The sequence below is a fragment of the Dermacentor albipictus genome, chromosome 1 (assembly GCF_038994185.2).
Source record: "Dermacentor albipictus isolate Rhodes 1998 colony chromosome 1, USDA_Dalb.pri_finalv2, whole genome shotgun sequence".
NCBI lineage: Eukaryota > Metazoa > Arthropoda > Arachnida > Ixodida > Ixodidae > Dermacentor > Dermacentor albipictus.
The window spans coordinates 454,427,493-454,451,564 of record NC_091821.1 but is presented as its reverse complement, the minus strand read 5'-3'; the positions used below and the strand labels follow the sequence as shown (position 1 = coordinate 454,451,564).

Genomic DNA, 24,072 nt, shown 5'->3' with positions numbered 1-24,072 from the left:
TTAAATGCGTGAAGGTTGTTTAATTGCTTTTTCTACACTTGTAACAGTCGTAAAACACTAACAGTATCGATAAAGAATTTGATTACAAGCCACATATTCACCTAATATTGCCATTACCAAAAAAGCTGTTTCCGACTACATGTTTTTTTTCTTCGTCAAACAACGTTCCTGGACCTCAAAACCCTAGAAAAAGCACTAGCGATTTTCAGGTTGACCGTACGATTTACTATGGCAGCGTTTCTATAAATTAGTTTTACTTTTGTTTCCCTTTTGTTTTCCAGAAGATGTACCAGTTGTGACGTCATGACGCAGATATGACCACTGTCTGCGTCAGGACCTCAGAATGCACATGTCTCCCGAGAAACGAAACCAAAACTAGATTGTGGAAAAGCTATTATATAGTAAATCATTTAGGGTGCCTTGGGGCTCCCTAGTATATTGTCTGGGTTTCGAGATACAAGAACTTCAACTGTATATTAAAAAAAGGGGGGGGGGAGAGAAGTGGAAAATGTCATGTTGGCAGAAGGTGATTTATCATATAGCATCAAGCCACACCTAAGGTGATGGTAGAAATCACCGCTGCAAATCTTTGCAACAAGCCACAGAAACAAGCTTCTAAAGCAAAGCAGCATGTTAATTGTTAACTTAATTTTCTTTTCACCTGGGCTTAAACTCAATTGGGAAAATTTTTCTGCAGCAATGCAGAATGCACGAGAGCTGGGCAATGGGCAACAAAACAATAAGTGGGGATGACTGGGACACGATGGCAACACAATACAGAGCCAGCGCAGAACATGGGAAACAGTACCTACAAAAGGCAGACAGCTGGTCATGTTTATGAGAAGCAAATGTAGATACTGCATGACTAACACAAGCAAAGTGAACACGGCACAATATGTACACGTAAGAAAGTGGAGTTCCTCAATACAGTGAATTCATAGTTTCTGCTAATCTAAACCTTTACAACATAACAGAGAAGCTTCTAAGAATGTACACTGCCACTAACTGTTCCGGGCAGTACCCTGCTCTTCTCTGCGTAGCTGTAACAGCAACAATGTTTGCTTGTTACTGCACACAACAATTTCACTGCACAAAAGCACGACACACGCACCATCTGCCCAACGCAAAGTGAAATACTCACACTTGTAGATCCTAGCTGAGACATATCCAGCTGGTGTTCCAAGGCACACAAACAGGACCTAGGTAGGAAGAGGCGAGGAAAAAGAAAGCAAAGCCTGTTGCACACTGTCAATGCATGGTAATATAAACAAGCTAGACATGACGTGTCTCAGAAGTAAGCCTTAAAACGCATCTACATTCTTACAAACAACATAAATTCTTGTTGAATGATAAGAATGTTCCTGCATCTGCAACACTGTTGACAACTGCCCCCAACTGCTAAAGTCATGCACCAAAGCTCATGACACACTGCGGCGCCTAATGACACACCTAGACAAATCTACAGACTGCGTCGCTCACTCACCATGGCACAGGTCATGAGAGCCCCACGATTGGCTGGTGACAGAAAGCCCAGGCAGGCAAAAACTGCACAGAATAAATGACGGGGGGCTTAGACACGCAGCACAGCCCCCTCTTGTGTCCATTTCTTTGACAGACAAACATGCAGAGATGGAAGGATGTGATAAATGCCAAATCAAAGTCACATGGAACCTTGTGGTCTGTCCCTTGTACACTGGATCCAATCCAGACTTCTTTTTTTCTTTCCATCTGCCGCAGCCCTTTGCATTGTTGTTCGGTCAAAAATGCAGACAATTACATTGCTTAGCATTTCAAAACTTCTGCACCAAGCCTGTGAATTATGCAACTGCCCATCCCTCTTAAAGCCTACTGTCCCTCTTAGAGTAACACCCTAAACCTCATCCCCACCGCCATTGCAAACCTGGATGGTGCACTAATGCGAGTCACGACGCCGGCTCCGTTCAGTATAAAAGCCACACCGCAGCTTCATCGCTTCAGTGGGCAAGGCAGCAGCAATACAGGCCAGATGTTCAAACGTTGTCTCTTCTTCGTGCAGGTATGTTACCTTAAGGACGCTTATTGTATTCGATCTGACAACCGCTTCTTATTGCTGATGCCTTGCCCACACGAACGTCTTTCTGCATATATTTCTGTATGTGCTAATCTTGTTTACTGTATGAGCAGCCTCCTACTGAGTGGCGATATTGAAACAAACCCGGGCCCTACAAAACACTCCGCCACTCAAACAGATGAGTCTGGCTCTATGATATCCGAAATGTTCGCTCAGCTTCTTGCAGGGCAAAATAAGATAACAAAAGATATAGCCGACATGCGAAAATCTATCGACGCTCGATTTGAGGCAATTGAAAAACGCATATTTGATCTTGAGCAGCAGGCGCCCACGGTTAGCACAGCCCACTACGATAACCTACAGAGCCAAATTCAGAAAATGTCATCCACTATTAACACACTTTCTTCCCAAAACGATGATTTGGAAAATCGCTCGCGTCGCAACAACCTTATTCTTTATGGTCTGAAAGAATCTGAGCATGACACTAATGAATCGCTGCAATCGCAAGTTAAGAACTTTTTTACTGACGTACTAAAGCTTGATTTTCCTCAAATCGAGCGATTGCATAGGCTTGGTAGACCTAGAGGTGGGAGACCTCGCCCCATCATTATGAAGCTCCTAGATTTTCGCGAAAAGATTAGTGCTCTAAAGAACGGCTATAAGCTAAAAGGGTCTCAGTGGCGATTATCTGAAGATTTTTCTTCAAACGTACGATCCATCCGTAAAAAACTATGGGACGCTACAGCAGAATTCCGTAACAATGGTTCAGTGGTACACCTCAGGTACGACCATGCGTTTGTTGATAATCAGCTCTACAATTGGGATGTTGTTTCCAACTCTCTTGTAAAAGCTCCTGACCGCACCACTCACCATCATTTACCGCTCTCCCAGGGGAACAATCCTTGACTTAACAATGACAAGTACGATAAACTTTGTATATTAAATCTTAATGCAAGAAGCCTATCTAACAAATATTCAAGCTTTTCCTCTTTGGTGGCATCACATTCCCCACATGTTATCGGTGTTACTGAGACCTGGTTGCATAGCGACATCCTTGACTGCGAGGCAACTCCCCCAGGATATAACGTCATAAGAGTAGACAGGAATGCGGGCAGAGGTGGAGGCGTTGCCTTGTTTTTGCGCTCTGATCTACAGTTTTCTGTACTACAATCCCCACTTGAAATCGAGACGGTCTGGTGTAAAGTGCACATTAATAAAACAAATGTAATCATTGGTGTGTTTTATCGTCCTCCCAGACATGCCTCAAATGAAATAATGATCCTTAACGCGTTCATCCAAGAGCACGGTTTTGGCTCCTCAAATTTAATCTGCATGGGGGACTTCAATGTACCTAACGTTTCGTGGGCTTCATTATCGATAACTGGTGATAACGTCCCTCTTTCTAGAGAGTTGCTTGAATTTACACTATCCCTTGGATTGAAACAAATTGTATCTAACCCTACTAGAGAGTCCTCCATACTAGATTTGATTTTCCTAAGTGCACCGCTCTTTACGAGTGGCTTTGAGTGTGAGATTACGGACGGTATTTCCGATCACAAAGCTGTTATTACTACTATTAATCTTTCAGTTTCAAGGCGCCACTATGAATATACCAGTTTTTACGATTATAGTCATGCAGATGATACGTCCATACTTGATACATTAAGCATTTCATTCGACAGATTCTCCCAGTTATGCACTACCAGTGATATCAATCTATAGTATCCCATTTTGAAAACATTGTCCATACTTGCATAGAGCGCTATGTGCCATTGAAAACAAAAAAGAAAAATCTAGATCTTCCTTGGATGACAAGGGAAATACTGCATTTGAAGCGTCGAGTAGCCAGAGCACGTCGGAAGCGCCACATGAATGCCGAAACAAATGTCCAGTTCCGCTTTATGAAGGAAGAACTCCGTCAAAAAATGGACGCAGCTAAGAACTTTTATTATCAGTTCACTCTACCTAACTTAGTTAAAAATAACCCACGAAAATTTTGGAGCTCAATTTCGCCAGTAAAGAACACCACCCAGACATTTCTATTAGATGATTCCGAAGTAAGCGATCCTGGACCTATTGCTAAAGCATTCAATGAATATTTTCAGTCTGTATTCACACAGGACAATGGCGTAATTCCTCCCTACTCCACGACAACTAACATGTCCCATGCAATTAACAATGTTACAATATGTAAGCAAGGAGTCCTGAACCTTATTTTAAATCTTGACACCAAAAAAGGCTGCAGTCCAGACAATGTCAACAATGTGTTCCTTCATCGTTATGCGCTCTGGACGTGTCAATACCTCACCATGATTTTTGAGAAATCTGTATCCATTTGTACAGTTCCTTGTTCACGGAAACGGGCTAGAGTCATTCCATTGTTCAAATCTGGGCAGAAACAATCTCTACTAAATTATAGACCCATTTCGTTAACTTCTCATGCATGCAAACTCCTTGAACACATAATTTATAAAAACATTATCACTTTTCTCGAGTCTAATAATATTTTATGCAGCGCTCAGCATGGATTTCGTAGTGGTTTTAGCACAGTGACTCAATTAACTGAATTTACACATGACATCGCTTCTGCTCTTGATTTAGGTCATCAATTAGATGCACTCTTCATTGATTTCTCCAAAGCATTTGATACTGTACCACATCCTAAACTATTACATAAACTAAGCTCTATCCTTAATAACCCTCTTCTCGTTGACTGGATCCGTAGTTTTCTTTATGATCGTTCACAGTATGTTTCTTTTAATTCATTCAACTCTCCTGACGCATCAGTATCTTCCGGTGTGCCCCAAGGTTCTATTTTAGGGCCATTGCTTTTTTTGCTTTACATTAACGACATTCCAAGCTCTGTTTCAGTAAAAATTCGGCTTTACGCTGACGACTGCGTTCTCTACAATGTCATTTCCTCACCTAACGATCATAACACTCTGAATCAATCTTTTATAAGTTTTTGTGAATGGTGCGAACTCTGGCAAATGAACATTAACTTCAAGAAAACAGTCGCCATGTCCTTTCACAAGCATGCTAATTGCTCATGTTTCAACTACTCCTATAAATCTACTTTTCTGCAGCGTGCATATGAATATAAGTATTTAGGCCTCCTTTTCACTCCAAGATTATCCTGGTCAGAACATATTCTAACAACTTGCAACAAAGGACTAAAAAAACTTGGTTATCTAACCCGAACTCTACGTGCTGTCCCCAAAGAAACTAAACTCATCACATACAAAACACTTGTAAGACCTATTCTTGAATATGCGTCTACCATATGGAACCCTTACAAAATTTCAGACATCCACAAAATTGAATCTGTTCAGAAAAAGGCGGTTCGTTTCATATACCGCCGTTATGATAGAATGTTTTCACCGTCATCTCATCTGAATATGCTTGGTTTAACCCCTCTTTCCCACCGTCGTCACATTAATTCTCTGAAACTTCTACACTCTCTATTTTACTCTCCACATTATGCTTCCCCTAACACATATCTGGCCCGTGCAAAGCCCCTAATCACGAGAAACAGCAATGACTTAAACTTATTCGTCTTTTTTGCTCGCACCAACACTTTTAAATATAGTTTTTTTCCTCGGACAATTGAACTCTGGAATGACCTGCCTGGTTCCATCCGTTGTTTACCACATAGAGAATTTGGGGATGCCATTGAATGCTCCCCTTAGTCATGTTACTCACGTATGCTTCCTTTGTATAATGATTTTCTTTCTCGCATTTGTATTCACCCACTCGTGCAATAGCCCTTCTGGGCTGCAGTATTTGTAAATAAAATAAATAAAATAAAACAACTACTACCAGCAGCAGCAAATACCGTATGATCACACTCGCGTAATGATCGCACCCCTGAATTTTGTTGTCAAAATGATGTTTTTTAAATTTCCCGCGTAATGATCACACCCCCAACTTGCTGCAGCGATATGTCGTGTGCTAAGTCTAGCTAATATTGATTGCGCTTACAATCTGTCGAATGCTACGCGAACTACTCTTCAAGACAAACCAAGCGGTTTGCACGCACCAAACATTCTTAAGCAGATGCCCCATTTCAGCCCTTTCATCACTTTCCGCCCTTCCATGACTAAAAGAAAGCTGCAACCAAACTTGCCTTTATTATGTGTAGGCTTTATAATGGTTGTGGTCAACAACAAAATGGCGCCTTTGGATTCTTCTCATCTGCACTCGTGGGCACGCAACAAATCGCGAGCGGCAACGATAGTAGCCACGTTTACACTGATATGTTAAAAGTGTACCCTATTCACACGCCGACGCTTGTAACACAGCTAAGATATTCGCCCACCCTTAGCGAAAATGTGCCGTATTAGGATAGTAGTGAAGACAGATGCCGCAGTTTCTGCAGCATGCGGGCATGTGTTTTTATGTCACTGGCAGCTAAGCGCGCCCATCTGTTTCTGTCCCCTCAAAGTGGACACGGCTATGTTATTGCCGCAAACTTGCCAATATTAACGATATTATTCATTACTGATACGGAAGGAACTGTTTTAATGCATGTAATCTACTCACGTGAAGAAAAAGAAATCGCGTTCGGTGCGTTCGGCTTATTCTGCCGGCCGCCATTTTTGTATTGGTGTCCCGCAGCAAACGCGGGATGAAAAAATTATTTTTTTGTTCTTGCGGGAAATTTAACCTGCGTAATGATCGCACCCCTGATTTTGCATCAATTCTTCTGACAAAAAAGTGCGATCATTATGCGAGTAAGTACGGTAACAGCCTCACAATCATAGCCCTTTAGTGTCCATTGAATCCAGTCTGAGAATTCCTTCATCCCATCACTCCACCTAATCCTCTGCCACCCTCAGCTGTGTTGCTCTTCTTTAAGCAACGATCCTGTTTTTCTAATAGACCACCGATTACTTGTTCTACAAATTGCATGACCAGCTCAATTCCAGTGCTTTGTGTCATGTAAAAGGAACTGTTACCTCACGAGCTCTCATCTAAATACATCGGAACGAAGAAATTGTTTTCCTGGACACCCACTGCACCGATTTGGAGATTTGTGGCATTTGAAAGTAAAACTTAAAAATCTACTGATGGGAAGAAGTAGGTTTTCGGTTTAGGCAATAACATTTTATTAATTTTTTTGAAAATCCCCCAAATATTTGTACAGCCTTGATATCGAATTGTTTTAAACATGCCGGCTTAATTGCCACTCTGCAGGCATCATGCGCTGATCCGGCAGCACTGGAACAAGATTTGCCCGAAGGCGTACTCGATGACAGTGCTGACGGAGCAGTGCTGCCTTTGCTGACAGAACGCATGGGGTGAACTTTGTGCCGTGGCAAACGGTGTTCCATCTGGAACACTGTTGCTGGAACACCGTGCTGAAACACAGCATCAGCGTCTATAGACGCCGACGCTTAGAAAAACGCCGACAATGGAGCTCTATGTCGCCTATAAAGTGTACTGTTTCTTTTTATTTTTAACATTCTTTCCTGTGGACACTGCAACTGTCTTGCTTGAGACGGTCACCTGAACTATTCCCATGTGCAAGTGCATGTAAACGACACCGTCCTCAAAGTGCGTCCATGTGGCATCCCAGTGAGCGTGGAGGTTACATTTCTCCGCACACATAGCTGGTACAACCATGGAAACAAGTGCAAAAGGAAAAAGAGGCACGCACAGAAAGAAGGGCGAGAGAAGGAAGGGACACGCCTCCAATGCTCAGTGACAGTTGCCCGGGCGAAGCACTGGCTTGCAAAACCACATGCGCCATCGCCTCCACAACAATTTTTTTTTAAAGAACCTTCCGCCATCCTTTTTACCTCGGGTATCGTTTCTGGTTCTCTGAACCCATGCGTCGTGGTGTCCACTTTCTGGGCCTTGTTGTCTGCTAGCCTACTGTTCTGGTTGCCGTAAAGGATACACAGAAAATTAAGAATCCCCACATTTTGGAATATTAGTTCATAGTACTGAAACATTAACATGACATGGAAACTCAATAATGATGGGTACTCTGTAGCATTTTACACTCAAACTATAATTTGTCAGCAGGGGATTTTTGAAAAGTTCGTTAAAGTGCCATTCATAGTAAAAAGGTTTCCCTGTAGTAATATTATACATAAGTCTATACTGCCCTTCTAAACCCTCACCACACCTCTATATCTAGTGAAGCTTATATGAAAGAAGAGTCAGTATGACGGCACCAGAACACAAAGGCTAGATGCCCAGAGAACGGGGCCAACACTCACGCAGGGTGATGAAGGTCATGAAGAAGATCTGTGTGCCGCTGCCGAGGAACACCGAGAGCAGCATGCCCCTGCGGGGAGTGCGGAAGACATCGCCGTGCACTAACTTCCACCCAAACTCCTCCTGGGCATCATCCTGAAAAAAAAACAGTATTCAAGTCCGCACGGCAGCAATGGAAGAGAAAAGGGACCAAGGTCTACAGGAGGCCCAGTGACAGAAAATATCACAGCTTACAAAAGGGGGCATTACGGGGTTGCAGTTGCTGAGAGACACGTCACCGAAGGTTTGGCTTCATGGCCCCTAATTCCAAACCGATGCAGATGCTGATAATTAAATTCTGGGGTTTCATGTCCCAAAATCATGATCTGATTACGGGGCCCACCGCAGTGGCCGACTCTGGATTAATTTTCCCCCCCTGAGCTTCTTTACCGTGCACCTGAGTCTCAGTACACGAGCGTTCTTGCATTTTGGCCCCACCGAAATGCAGTCACCATGAATGGAATCAAACCTGCGACCTTGAGCTTAGCAGTGCAATGCCACATTCACCAAGCTACCATGGCCGGTCCAGACCCTGAAGACATGCGAGCAAATGATAGTGTGCTGAAAAGGGCACCAGGCAATGGTAGAAAACAAAAGTTCTAGCCCTGTCATACTGCCATTAAGCAAAAAGCTACAGGCATCATGAAGACAGTGCAAGCACCCACTAAACCTTTTCATGACAATGACAAATCTTGTTTGTCCAGAGATTTCCTTTCACTTACCAAGTGCCACAGGTGAGTGGCAGACATTTCACTGTACTATTGGTGTGAATGCTGCACTACTAAATGGCACCGGTCTCCCAGAAAAAATTGTTTTTTTGAGGGCACTGTAGTCGGGAATGCAGTGGAAGCCTGGCTACCCTGGGTTCTACAAATGACAGCTTTAGGGACAACGGCCGCCCTTTTCGGTGTTGGAATCGTAGTGTTCTTGGACATTTCCTCAGCTCAAGTAAATAATTTAGACTTGAAAGGCTCTAGTGAGTCGTGTTAGGAGCTTCGACTTAGTACTGACGATTGCAATGTGGAGTTAAGAGCCTCTGGCAGCATCTCTGGTACGGACGTAGCTGCTTTGTCAGCTGCGTCTCTGCAATTTCCTTGCCTCGCCACACCAGCAGTAATGTGTCGCACAGAAGACAACAGAAGAATGCCGCAATTTCTGTTTCAAGAAATGTTGTGCTTCAGACAGACCTTTCTGCAGCTTTTCTCGCCTATCTGCAACTTCGAAGCATGAAAAAGTAATTGAAAGTAAAAGAGGCCAAAAAAGAAAATTAACGAACTGTTCATATTGCAATAATGAAAGCTGTTCACAATTAATCAGCCACACAACATAAAAAAAAAAGGAAAATTTTCGTATTTTTCTGCTACAAAAGCTGGCACACAATGTGCTCAAAGACATGCCAACTCGTATACGACTTTTTTTTCTTGCTTTTTTTTACGGATCTGTAACACAGGAATGAAGAGAGCAAGGTACCCACCCCAGAGTCCATCTGGTTGTAGCGAGCTATGTCCTTGTGGAGTGTCCTGAGCAGGATCATGGCCACCATGCCGGTCAGGAAAAGCACTATGATCAGGCTGTTCATGATGCTGCAAAAAAAGGATGAGACTTTATCAAGGATGTAGAAAGACACATGCAAGGTACTATATATACAACAAAGGCCAACACTCTACTGGACCAGAATGCTTAAACTGCGCGAGTGCATTCTGCTGATTCGATTGGGCATTCTTCTTTTCTCATAATATACCACCCGATCCCGATGAGTGCTCGATGGTGATGGGTGGCACTGTGACATTGGGGTAAATGACAAAACATAGAAGAAATGGAAAATGAAATGATTCGTTGGAAAATGTGGCCCCGGACCACCTTTCTGGAATCACAAGAGGGTGCATGCATGCTGCATCACTTCTGCTCACAGGTACCTTCACAAGTGCAAATTTGGAGACCACGGCACTGGCGAAAAAGAAATTATTTTGCTTTAACGCATCTGTGAAACGTGGAGTTTGGACACGCACTCCATTGGTCAGACACCCACACACTTAACTTGTACTGCTCGAATTCAGGCTGCGAAAAGCTTTTCTTGTGGACCCATAGCTCCACACTCTTGCTGACAAGAGTGCAAGGCATTCTACAGTAAACACCAGCTGTGTGTGTGAGTGATAAGGTGCTCATTTTGACATTAAACCTGGCACTCATTCGGCAAAAGCACTACGTACATGTTAGCCACTGCTATAAAAAGAGAACATGAAGCTTTACAACAAAGAAAGACAATGAAGAAAAACAATCACAAAATAAATTAAAAGATAAAGGAACTGATAAATCAACTGGCTTCATCGTCTGTTACTTTGTACAGCTGTGGCTAAAAAAGAAAAATCAAGTGCTGTGGATTTCTCTATTCTATCCAATGTGATGATCGATGGGGTTTAACGTCCCTCAAAAACATACAGGTTATGAAAAATGCTGTTGTAGAGGGCTGTGGATCAATTTTAGCCACCAAAGTAAAGTTCTTGATCTAGTGCTCCTGACATCTGTAGCACAAGTCCATGAGGCCTCTATTCCGATATCGTGCATTGATGCATACCAACCCCCATTCAGATCACCCCACCTTTCACACCTTTTCCAGCACACACACGCACCATGTACACAGCCATTTTGCATTCAGCCACACACACTAACTCGACCTTTAGAAATGCCTTAAACGGTGAAACGGTGTGAATGCCATGGCAGGCATGCCAAGACAGCGGCCTAAAGAGAGACGCAGACGGGGAGTGAAAATAAGGCGTTACAAATGCCAAAAAACATTTTAAAAATCACTTTTTCTCACTACTTTCAGTATTTGATCCTCGCGTGCCCTCTTAACCCATTCACTGCTGCCCTCCGCGTGTGCGTGCGGGCCATTCGTACCGCACATTTTTTTCACAGAAAGCAAGCGTGCGTGCGTGTGTGTCCCATGCTTACCTTTCTGTGCGTCATGAGCGCCTAAGCAAAATATTTGCTGGATACTTGTCAAAATACATTCATTGATATTTGAGATGTATTCACACTTTACTCTGTAAAGTTTTTTCAAGTCACAAGCGTTTCACCGAGTGAAAAATCTTGAAGCACTCAGGCATGTCATGAGCAGCACCACACTTTCCGCACTCCCAGTGGCTTTCAATTTCTTTTTTTCCTTTAGCCTTACAGGCCTGACATTGCCTTGAGGCTGCTCATCGCTGTCGCTATAAAAGAGGATATTCAATATTTCGCGCTCGGAGAGAGCACGCTGTCCACTAGACGCGGCCATTCCTTCTCTGCCCCCCCCCCCCCCACACACACACACAGAGAGAGAGAAAAAGAAGAAGAAGAAGAAACCGATAACATAGAAAAGTGCGTTCAAATGACACAGCTCAGTACCGCCATCTATTGGTAATATATCCAAGCATCTTCAGATAAGGTGATAAGTGCTGCTGTCTATCAACAGCTTCCGAAAATCCTAAAATCAACAGCCCGGCGATTCGCCAGCTTCGGCAACATTGCCCCTGCACATATGTCCGTTGATTTGCCGGCTTTGGCAGCGAATGGGTTAAAGGGACACTAAAAGCAAACATTAAGTCAAGCTAAGGTGATAGATTAATGCTTGAGAATCGCTAAGGCGTCAATATTATCGTGAACAGAGCCTTCATAATCGAGAAATTGAGGTAAATGCAGGACATGAGTGGAGACTCCCCCGGGGCATTCAAGTATTTGCCCGATGATGAAAGCACTCCTCAGCTAAATTCTGTCACTGGCACTCAACCACTCGTTGAAAAAAGAGAAATATACATGCTTGTGTTATTTTATAAGATATATAAATTTTATAAATAAATTATATATATATATATATATATATATATATATATAGATTATATATAAGATTTTATAAATAAAATGTTACTTGTCCATTTCAATTTCATTTTCCAGAAAAAAGAACTAATTGAAATTACCCTTCACAACGATGCGGGTGGGCGAAAGCATTTCGAAAGGTTTCATTTTTGCTCGCCTCCGTGCTGCCTACACTTTCGCGTTTCACTGGTTTCGTTATCGCGTACTGCTGCGCTGGTTTTGCTGACTCGCTAAACTCGCACAAAGTGCAAGTAGCAGAGAATTCAACTTCCACGTGATGTCGCAGGATGCTCGAATGGTCTACACCATTTGACCAAAAAGCAGCTGCAGCAGCAAATCAACCAGTATGTCTTGGCTCAGTACCGGCGTCTGTTGGGCACCATTTTACTCTTGGATAGCAGCAAAGGGCGGAGATGGCATATTCAACGTCACCACTCCCCCGTTTGGGTGACGGGAGATCACAATTACGAAAAAGGTATTCAAACCCTTCAGATGCAATTTTCTCATAAACCAAGTCTTTTCTTGGCACGAAACAGACATTGCGAGGTTTCTGGAATGGTATTTAAACAGTCAACGTAGACTTGGTATTTGCCTTTAGTGTCTCTTTAAACCCTTCTGTTATGAATGCGGCTCATTGCTGTGTTGAGATACACAGTCAAGCTCTGTGTTGAGCTATGTGCAACGTCTATTTTTTTCTACCATTCTTTTAGCCATCATTTCATTTACTTCTCTTTAGATTAAATGTATGTGTATGTCTTTGCATGTGTAGATGTGTATATCTACAGCTTATGTGTACTGGGCCTGTGCCGTTTGAATGCTGTCATTGTCTTTCACTTTAATTTGTTCCATGCACTGTGCTAATCATGCCTTTCTGTGTTTTCCTTGCATTTATTATGCTTATTTGGAGCTACATACACCATTCAATTCGTACTGTAGTGCACCATGCTGAAGGAACCAGGCTGTTAGTGGTCACATGTTCTATAAATCAACAAACAAATTTTTGCATTACACCACCAGGATGCGGCCACTGCAGCCTGGAATCAAATCCGAAATCTTTACCGCAAGCAAGCAGTAGTGTTTTAGTTGAGCGTCTTTACGGTAAGCTCCGCTCCGAGCTGCCCTGCTAAGCCACAGCGGAGCGGCTAGTGATTTTCACGTTTTAGTTAAACTTTAGTGTAGCGGAGCGGACCTTTCGTAGTTGCAGCACCCCCTGGCCAAATTCAGGGTAATGAAAGAAAATAAAAACACCTATTGATCACTCTTATACAGTAAAACGTTTACATGTGTATATATAGCTTATTTCTCCATGAAGTATCAAGACATGCACTTGTAATGCGTTACCAATTCATTTTATCCAATCGAAAATAAAGCACGGTCTTGGAGAATGCCACATGATAGCAAGCGCTTGCTTTTTGCAGCCAATCCTTTCTGTCGCCAATGCTAGCCAGAGCGCTGCACAGCACGCTCCGCTCAGGCAGCTTCTCAGCGAACCATTTCCTCGCTCCGCTAGCCCGCTTACGGCTAAGCGGACGGCGCATGCGCATTTGCGCTTCCGCTCCGCTTAGCGGAGTGTAAACACGCTCAACTAAAACACTCTAGTGTCAAAGAAATTGAGTAAGCTGCTCTGGAAGCACTGCTGTAACAAATATGTTTGCAGGGTCAACAAATATCTGCAGAAACAACTGCGGTCACTCCTTATGGCTAGACTATGGCTTTTACGTCAATGTTACAGCCCTCCTAAGCGCTCAACCATTCTGGCTGCGGTATCCAGTGCTCCTCGGTTTCCATGTTTGGCATATTTTTCTGTAAAGTGCATGGTCAGACATTTCTACAGCTTATTTTCTACTCAATCACTCGGTCAACATCATTCGTTTCGTAGAATATTTTTTTCAAAGACTACATAATGGTGAGCGGGAGAGTGTGTGAGTGAGGGTGCAATGCTCACCTGAACCACTGGATGTTGGTCTGCGGCAGAGACTCGAGGATGTAGTCCCATCTGGACGACCAGCGCACGTGGTCGTTCCTCTGCAATAGAGGCAGACACAAATTGCACAACTTTAGATTGTGCACCACACACTTCTGCACACTCGATCAGCAAATGCTAGGTTGCGAGCAGCAAACGGGCTGACAGCTGAAGGCAGAATATCATAACTTCCAAGCTGTGCATGCACTGCCGCATCAGCTATTCTATGCTTCTTTTCCTCTGTAACCGACACAGAATAGGTCTGTTCCACCACTTGTCTGTAAACTCTGGGTGCCTCTCTTGTACTATCAGAATTCAGCAACGTGATCAACAGTGTGGTTAGTAGCAACCAGCCAGACTGATTCCATATGGTGCAACTGACTACCACTGCTGATTTCTAATTGGTAGTACACAGACCTACTCCAACGTTAAAGCCACGCTGCATTCTTGTGCCCTTGAACTGGTTGCGTCAACACATGATGTAATTATTTGTTTCATTCTCCAGACTTTCACATCGTAATAATTGGGCTGACAGCTATCCACCAAAGAAAACTTTTAAAATTCGTAGCAGTAAAAAGAAAAGAAGAAAACAAAAGAAAAGCTCAATTCCTTTAACCCAAAAGACAATGTACGAAAGTGTCACCATGTCTCACTTGGAAAGCAAAGCTCTACAGATATGGAGCTTCGAATGGGGCATCATTGGGTCCGCACTGTTCACTAACACACCTAGCAGTGAAGCCAGACCATTTTTTTGTGGAGCAGCTCCCTCCTCTAACAGAGAGGTGCGCATACAATGGTGTTCCCGCCCCTTCTTTTTTATTCGACGAACCAGGCAATCATAGACATGCCAAAAGCCTCAGGGAACAATGCGGGCTAAAAGATGCAATGTTACCATGAAATCTCGGGGATAAAAAAAAAGTGGCAGTAAGTGCATAATCTTCTTTTCAATGCATTCAAAATAGACATGTGGGTAACTGCAAAAAGAAAACATCTCCACTGCAAGCAGTTTCTTACAAAATGAACAGCCCCAGCAGTGGCACAGAAAGAGCAGCGCTTCAAGACAGGACCCAAGGAAGGAACCACACACACACTTCTCCCTTGTGTCCCAAGTGCTGTTCTTTCTGTGATAATGAACCAACTAGCCTGTCAGTCAATCCTCCCAACAGTGGCTTCCAGCCGTGGCATTTCTTGTGACAGAAGAAGTCTTTGGACCGTTTCGGGTAACATTACTCTTTAGCTGCAACCACTGTGCTTCTGGAGTGTCCCTGTATATTTGAAGTGCCAGCCCAGTCACTTGAATATACATGGAAGCCAGTCGTTCACTGTGGTTGTATTCCTAGAGCATGAACCAATTTTGCAGTGCGCTGTTTCCCAAAGAAAAGAAAAGTGAAGTGAAGTGAACCTAACCGTGCCCACAAACAGCAACTAATCAGAGGGAAAATGGTGCCCTCCAAGTGAGCCCCAGTTTCAGCGTCAGTGGGTAGGTAGCTCTTGGAAAGAAAGAGGAGATGGTAATGCTCCATTACAAAAGTTCCTAAATTCCCCAAAAAGTCTAAGGATCAGAGCCTTCCTCACTTTATCATATAATGCGTAAAACATTTGCATCGCCACATTGCAGTTCTTATTACTGGCGTGCGAATAGCGAATAGTAAATGTCATATCAAACATTGAATTTCAAATTTTTTCACGAAATTTACCTCTCATTACTATGCATACAGAAATTAATTTGATCACCAGTTTTTCTATATGTTAAACATTCCTTCTACTAGCAACATCATGCACTATCTGTATATGACAATTGAACTATTTGTCAGATTTGACAATTTTTGGTAGACTGGGGGAAAATAAAACTTCCACTGAAGGTATCATCGAAACTAGCCTCCAGTGCTCCTAGCCCCTCATGAATAAACAAAAAGATGCAAAATTTGTGCTTCGGTCAACTCGGCAACAATTTCTACCTGACAGCAGCACTGAAGACAGAAAAGCTTCTCTTGGGTTGTCAATATTTTGATCCGCCATATAAACGGTTTTAACTATGTCTCAATCAACGATAGATGCTCATGAGTGCGTGTCATTTTGATAATTGTGTTCGACTAACATCGAGTGCAACTTCATTTTTCCTTTCATGGGTTGCTTTTATCCATCAGCGCTTCAACAGCATATGTACAACTTATTAGCAGCAATTCTTCCTGTATGTGGGGTTGCACTAGGACAAGAGCACGCAGTCCGTTTCAGACTGACTTTCAACTGAAGTTGATTAGCTGTCTAATACATATTGAACACCACTTGTGCAAGTGCCCTTATTCATAACTGTACAATATTGTTACATTACTGTACAGCACCGCGCAGGAACTGAACAAAGCATGTGGAGGCCCCAACGCAGGTTGAACGCACATAAGACCACCTTGATTGCTCCCAAACGCTGATCGAACACAATAATCAAGTATGAGGAGGCTTCTGTATGCTTCCTGACTAGACAACCATTGCTTCGTGAGCCTAAAGAATGCAGTAAAAAACAAACCAGGTGCCTGCTGCAATCAGTAAAAACAAATTCTCACTGTACAATAGGAACTTAACCGTTTTCACATTTGCAAATCTGCTGCTTTCCTGCGTAGCACGGCCATCTCTATGGCTAGTACTAAGGCCAACAAATCTTCATTATTTTTTTTTTTTGCGTGGTCGGACTTACAAAAGTTGCGAACTAGGACCTAGATGCACATTTTGTATATTTCAGATTTTTTTTTTTACTTTCAGTACTTACATTAAAAATAGCAAACTATTGCTATCATGCATGTTCTTTGGGTTGCTTCTTCAAAGTTTCACATAGTACTAAAAAATTGCACAAGTAATTATTACTGGTGTACATCTATTCAAAACATCAGTGATCAGGCTGTAATTTAATATATTACAGTATAGCACATTGCAAATACTACACCTTGAAATAAAATGTTAAAACATAAAAGCACAGAAAATCAGAATGATGCTAGCAGTAACAAAAGAGTTATTAATGCTAAGAAATTTTGGGCAAGAAGTTACTATGCTGCACATGATAGGGAGTCTCCTAGCATTGCATAACAAAAATGTAGCAAGCTATCATTAATTTAGGTACATAAAAATCAAGGTACATACAGCATGGTCTAGTCTTATTGAGGGACTCTGAAACGATATTGACGATTTTGTACAAATGTATAGAGTCGCTAGGGTTGGCCTTTCTGATCATTAAGTGGCGCATTTAAATACTCTGCGTAAACCGTGTAATTTATTATAAGGTTTTCTTTTTTTTAAAATGTACATCACTACCAATTGCGGTGGCACTGCTTCCCCGAGTTTTCAGCCGCCCCTGACTAAGTGACACGTGATGACCATATGACGTCAGTAGGGAGAGCTATCCCATTGGCTGTCTAGGACTCATCACTGATAATTTTTCCAACTTTATGGTGAACAAAAGTTGTTTGTAATACAGTTGAACCCACTTATAACAATATTCAAGTGAAACGAAAATTCCATTGTTATCTGATAATTGTTATAACTGGGTTGCATGAAAAAAATCAAAATAGGGGAATGGCAGAGCTGATGTGAGAAAACTATAATGGCGGGGAGGCCAGTGCCCCTCTCCACCACCTTCCTCCATCCGGCTGCTGGTAGTGTTCACTTGTTTAACTGCTTCCTGGGCACTCTGACTGCATGTAACCAGCCGCAGCTGCCGGTATTAGAGGATGCCACTGCCACAACTGCAAAGAGGTGTCATGGGCGGCAAGCGATATGTGAGCACCGCTGTGGTATTGCTTTGCTGGCCCCAAAGGGGCCTTCTAAAGATGCGAGAAGGTTGCCGTGGCAGCCTGTCAGCTTGAGGAATCCAGAAGAAACGCTGAGGCGAGATCGCCGCAAGTATCCTGCCACACACTTCTCACTGGCTTGCACGAGAAGACCCCATGCATGCTTTACATGAAGCGTGCCAACGTCGTTCTCCAAGGTATCCAGGTGCTCCACGTAGTGCAGCAGAAGGTTCCACGTGAAACCAAAGCCCCGGAGCGACTGAATCATCTGCCAACGTTGAGGAAGCCTGCTGTACCGCGTCATCACTGCCGTCGTCGCCGTCGCTATCCGATGCAAGTACATTCGCGACGATCGCCTCATTGGTTAGAAGCACTTAGTTTCCAAATCTGTAACTGTGCCTGTTCTTTTCCCCGGCAACGTCGTGCATTGCCGATTATCAGTGGGCGGATCAGCCATCTTCCATTTCGGCGGCAAGTCAAAAGAGGTTAAGAAACCACGCGGCCAGGAAGAAATTCAACATAACCAACAAAGACAAACATAAGCGATTAAGCTGTTTGCAGAGAACTGTATTGAATAAGGAGCCAGCAAGCAGGATTCGAGCAGCACAGATGGTGCGTTCCATTCATGTTTTGGAGGGTGGAACGGCGTAGAACTATGGGCACAGCCCATTCGTGTTTGGAGGGGTGGAAGGGCAATGAGAGAGAGGCGTGCAGATAAGGCAGGAAAATGAGCGAGTGGCAGCTGTTGGAGCAGCTGGCCATCATGCAGCAGGTCGAATTTCTTGTTCTCTTTTTTTTTCTTTTCAAGGATTTCCCATTTCACTACCTTTCGGCTCAGACACCCAGCAACCCGACTTTATCGTTATAGCCAATAATGCGGCATTGGGGCGTTGTATTAGGCATGTTATTTCACCACGCAAAACATGCAAAAGTTGATGGTGCAGCAGCTTTTCATTGTTATAAGCGGTATACTGTATTTATTCGGATCTAGGCCGATAGTTCTTTTTCAAATAATCATATACCAAACTCTAGGGTCGATTTAGATTCAAGAATTTTAAAAGATGCACCAATTTGTACTTGAAAATAATATGTATGGTGCATAGCTGGCGCCATGTAGAAAAGTCAGAATCGCAACCGCTATTAGCCTCGCCAGCAGCCAATTGAAGTACACGAGCGACGTTGCTATTTTGACCTGTGTCGTATTGGCGCACGGTGTGGCCCATAGTGTAGCATTATCGAAATGGCATCAAACAGGCAATGCCACGATAGTGCTGCTTCCAAACAAAAAGTCGTGCCAGCCACAGAGCCATCGTCAAACGTTCAAGCCGAGCGGGACTTCAGCATCGATGAGAAATACGTCCATTGTTGGAGGTGGCAATGGGGGACGCTTTTTGCGTGTGCCACAATGAGGAGATGACAGTGATAAGAAAAATAAGTGGGCGATAACTGAGAAGAGCTGTTCACCGAGATTGCGCTGCGTTTCGATGCGTGCGAGCTGTGGGGCACTGTCTGTGCATGCAAGGGCGCGCGGAGGTGAGCTTGCGGACATCCGCAAGCGTGCGTGTGGTCTGGGCTATGGTTATGAGGCTAGCTGTGATGATAACGCAGAGTGAGCTCGGCTTGTTCATACTAAATAAATGCTGTTTTCATTTTGTGAACGCTGTCCTCACTTTTCTGTTCGGCCTACATTCAAGGCAAGTTTATTTTTTCTGGCTTCGGACATTCGGGGGTCGGCTTAGAATCGGGGCCTGCCCAGATTCGAGCAAGTACGCTATTGTTAAAACCAGTATCGTTATAAGTGGGTTCGACTGTATTAGCTCTTTGCTCAGCTGGTGAAGCGCTGCGCCACCAGGTGACTGGACTGTGCAGGCAGATCAGGCTAATCACGTACGTCTACGGTAAAGCTGCTTGATCACAATGATAGTAGTGTGGAGGCACTTTACGCCTACATCCATCTGTCGCAATGCCCAGCTTGCCTGTGGTTACCGGAATACCAGACACACTTAGGGCTGCGACAGAATGCCCGGTACGCATGCTGCTTGGATAGCTCTTGCGGGGGATCGATGGCCAGGCGGGTAGCGGAGAAGTTGGAGAGGCTTCGTGCGCTGGCTCCAAGACAACAACCAGAAGTAGACGACAGGACGTCCCATCATGACGCAGAGCCAGTGAAGGCGGAGCTTAGCTCCGATCACTCGGCGAACGAGTGGAGAAAAAGCTTGGTTGTGGAGGAGGGTAACTTGTAATTCTACATAGCTCTCTTAATACGAGACATTTCACACAAATTGTGGTGCGAATCTCTTACTGTAGTTGTACCCTACGCATCTGTAAAATCTGTCTGAACCGTTTCAGGAGGAACCCTTTAAGGGGGGACGTGGTTTTTGAAATGAATTTCCTGATTTCTTTGTGGATTTTGTCAAAAATTGGCACAAATATTTAGAATGTCTCCTTATTGCATTCATAAACGTTTCAGACTGATACATTCAAAACATTTTATTTTCTCAAGGTTTTTATGTTCTCAAGGCCTCGGGAGCTTAAAATATGCACTGGAAGGATGGTTGAGTTTTGATTGCATAGCTAAATGCGTGCTAAAGGTTGTGACCATTTTTTTTTTCACAGCACACATTTTTTAAATTGTCATTTTTGATGTTACCATTTGGGGTGACTGAATAGCCACATCATAAATTTAGAAAAAGTCAAGCTACGAAAGCGAGAATGTCACCACCTGCACTGTAGCCCACGGGACGTCGCAAGAATAGTCAAAATAGGCCAACTGGTAACAAAGAAATGATCTTCACAAGCTCAGCAGAAAGGCAGAAAAACCATTTTGAGAAAATGGCAGTCAAAGTTCCACCTTCTCTTCAGTTCTCTAAAGGTGCCAAATTTGTAGTCTTTGGTCTGTTTTGTGATGCGGGGTTTCTTGGACATGTGGCCTCTGGTCTGGTGTGCCTTTGTTCCAAAAATGTTACACACCTCTTGCCGTGTTTTCCACCCGTGGCATTTCTGGCCTTTTAAGTCCAGGGTTTTCGACAAAGGCGTCTTGCAGAATAAGGCTGTCTCATCCACGCTCTAGATGTCTGAGGGCCTCTACTGGTCCAGTACTTTGCTGGTCAGCAGCCGTGACGATGTTGACACAGGGTAGACGGCTGCTGCCTCCCCGGAAATGACTTTCGCCATTACGTGGTAGTGGGCTTTGAAACAGCTCAACTACCCAGGGCTTGCCTTAAAATTATTGTGCCCGAGCACAAACATGAAGTCCAGCGCCTTCTGCTGAAGCACTTTGCCAGACGATGGCACCTTCACAAAACCATGCAAATGCTGCCTTGACTAAGTCTGGAAATGCTGCAGCTGTCCACATTTTCTTTGCACTCGCACCATTTCCGAGCGCACCGAGAATGGAAGCCTTGTTTTACAAAATGGCAAACGTTGAGCTGCACGCAATTCGAAATTCGGCGGCGACCTCCGTTTTCTTGCTGCACTTTTCAACCTGGGCAATAATTGCAGCCTTATCCTGAAGCGTAATAAATTTCCTCTTTTTGACTGGAGGCGGCATCTTAGCAGGCTGGCAAAGTAGATGGTCCGATCACTACGCACACATTTGACGCACCCTAGCACCAAAAACAGGAACCAGGCTTCACACACACGACCATGTGTGGCAGTACATAAAAGTATAAAGCTTTATCGGGGTTTTCCGATCCTTCACGTGTCGATGTCAATTTGGCTAGGCAGCGATTATGAGTCGCCCCACCACAAAGGCGTTCCGCACTGCGTTAGCACATGCTGTGATGGCAGACATGATCATAACAAAATGTGCCCACTGCAAGGCCCTCTAATTCTTTCCTTCTTTTTTTTTGTAATTTAAATACTAATATTGCATTTGTCCATACACTGCACAGTTCGCGATGGGCACACCACCACCACCATAATCGTTGCTGTCGCCAGTTGCAAGGTGCAATTGCTCCACTAATAGCTCCCCTGCTTTCTTTATTTTTGGAAACAATGGGGGCGACCTTGCAAGTGCGCTGCGGCAGTAGTTTACGCAATGTGAGAGCACAACGAATGCATGTGAGCAGCTCTTGGACACAGTTAGCGTTATGCGAGTAGATTATTTTTGAACTGTCACTACAGAAAATTTTGTTCACAAGGGATTTGCTGTAAAAGAAAAAAAAAAGCTTCATTGTCACAAGATATGGAAGGCATTGACTCCTATGGGCGTTTGCCAGGGATCTAAAAACATTTTGTTGCAACGAATTTTTTTTTTTTTATATGGGGTTTTACGTGCCAAAACCACTTTCTGATTATGAGGCACGCCGTAGTGGGGGACTCCGGAAATTTTGACCACCTGGGGTTCTTTAACGTGCACCTAAATCTAAGTACACGGGTGTTTTCGCATTTCACCCCCATCGAAATGCGGCCGCCGTGGCCGGGATTCGATCCCACGACCTCGCGCTGAGCAGCCTAACACCATAGCCACTGAGCAACCACGGCGGGTACGGCGAAAATTGTGTTGCCTCGAGATTTCATTAACATGGGTTTCAACTGTAGCTGAATACAAGGGGATGCTGCACGTATTGTAGTGTACTTTGCATAAAAAATGGTCAATGCAGTTGGTCTATTGAATTGTTTCAATAGCTGGTGTTAGCCAACCAGAAACTGTAGCCTTTCGCTTTCGTACTTTTGGAAGCAAAAAAAAAGATTGAGCGTCTAAGTAAACAATCAAAATCTGTATTTTTCGAACACACGTATTTGATTTACGCATTTATGTATTTATGTATTTGAACATATGTTTTTTTTTAAATTCTGCTTGTCAAACACTTCCTAGAGTCTCAACAAGAGCCCCTGTGTTAACAGGAGCTCCACGCGAGGGTCAGTGAAACCCTTGGTTATGGTCATCCCACTCACCACGAAGGTCACGCTGTAGGTGTACGTGATGCTCAAGGGGCCGTTGTCCTTGAGGCCAAGGGTCAGGTGCTCGCCCGTGTCGCATGTCGGCGTCTTGTCGTTCTTGTGCTTGATGCTGGAACAGAGCAGTACAGAATCAGCACGAGAAACTTGACGTCCTGAAAGTATGCTCAAAACTCTTTGTAACCAAATTAAAGGGGGAGCCAAAATTACTTCACTGATTTCATTATTGCCATTAATGCAATAATGACAATAATGACCAATAGGGCACACAACTTCAGACGTGGAAAGAAGTGTGGCCTGCGGAACTGCTACACGACTACGTAAGCAATAAAATTTTAATAGAATAGCAAGAGAATGCTCAGACATGACAGCATTTACGATAGTTGCCTTCTTTTCAATGTGATGGTCTTTCACTTCCAATTTCCAATTGGGAATGTCCATATCGTGAAATCGGCAAAATGGCGACACAGTCGTAGAGAACAGTCTGCACCCTTCAACGCGAACAAAGTCTGCAGTGGTCGAGCAGCATGCCGTTGAGAAAGGCCAGTGTCGCTCAACAGAGTGTGCAACACGACAATGTGGCAGTTCTGAGCTGCCACACTGAACAAGTGCCGGGTCTCGGGGAGAGTGATATGCTCGGCTCGCAACGGTCGGCTATTTTTTGGTACCTAAAGTGAATCTAGTTGATTACATCCATTGGCAGGACAATATTACTTTGTTAAAACGAGGTATTAAATAGATGGATCTCTATGGAGATTTTAAGAGGAAGCTTTAGCTCGGGTGCTCCTATGTAAATACATGTAAAAGGAGAATTAGATTTTCTCGGCAACCACCGCACCAAATTTGATGAGGTTTGTTGCATTTAAGAGAAAGCCATAAAATCTAGTGACTGTCGGTTTCGCCTTTTAGATTTAAGCCCTCAATTTTTTATAAAAAATTGGCAAAAATAGAAAATTTTCAATAAACTAGCAAGTTTACCACTCTATAACTCAGCAATTAAAAAAGATAATACAATTCTGTGAATTGCATCTAATAGTACATCTAAAGCGGACAAAATTGATATGTTACGCATGAATACAAAAAATTTTAGTAATATTGAAATACAGCTTTTGCAGAACCCTTGTAACCAACGTAACAAGTTCACGTAAGATGTAAAATGATATATATAATTTGCCCGCTTTGAATGGTCTAATGGATGCCGTTTACATAACCGCGATATCTGTTTTTGATGCGGAGCTATGAATTTGTAAACTTCGAGCTCC

General features: G+C 43.5%; 1 protein-coding gene across 1 annotated transcript in view; it reads right to left on the bottom strand.

The window, feature by feature from the left end:
* LOC139054776 (transmembrane 9 superfamily member 2-like) overlaps positions 1 to 24,072 on the bottom strand; it is a 61,460-nt gene that overhangs the window by 18,351 nt on the left and 19,037 nt on the right. The window contains exons 6-11 of the mRNA XM_070532374.1: positions 22,808 to 22,922; positions 14,115 to 14,194; positions 9,789 to 9,897; positions 8,278 to 8,410; positions 1,484 to 1,545; positions 1,142 to 1,199 (exon numbers count right to left, since the gene is read on the bottom strand). Coding sequence (XP_070388475.1) covers positions 1,142 to 1,199; positions 1,484 to 1,545; positions 8,278 to 8,410; positions 9,789 to 9,897; positions 14,115 to 14,194; positions 22,808 to 22,922 — 557 coding nt within the window. The remainder of the gene's footprint in view (positions 1 to 1,141; positions 1,200 to 1,483; positions 1,546 to 8,277; positions 8,411 to 9,788; positions 9,898 to 14,114; positions 14,195 to 22,807; positions 22,923 to 24,072) is intronic.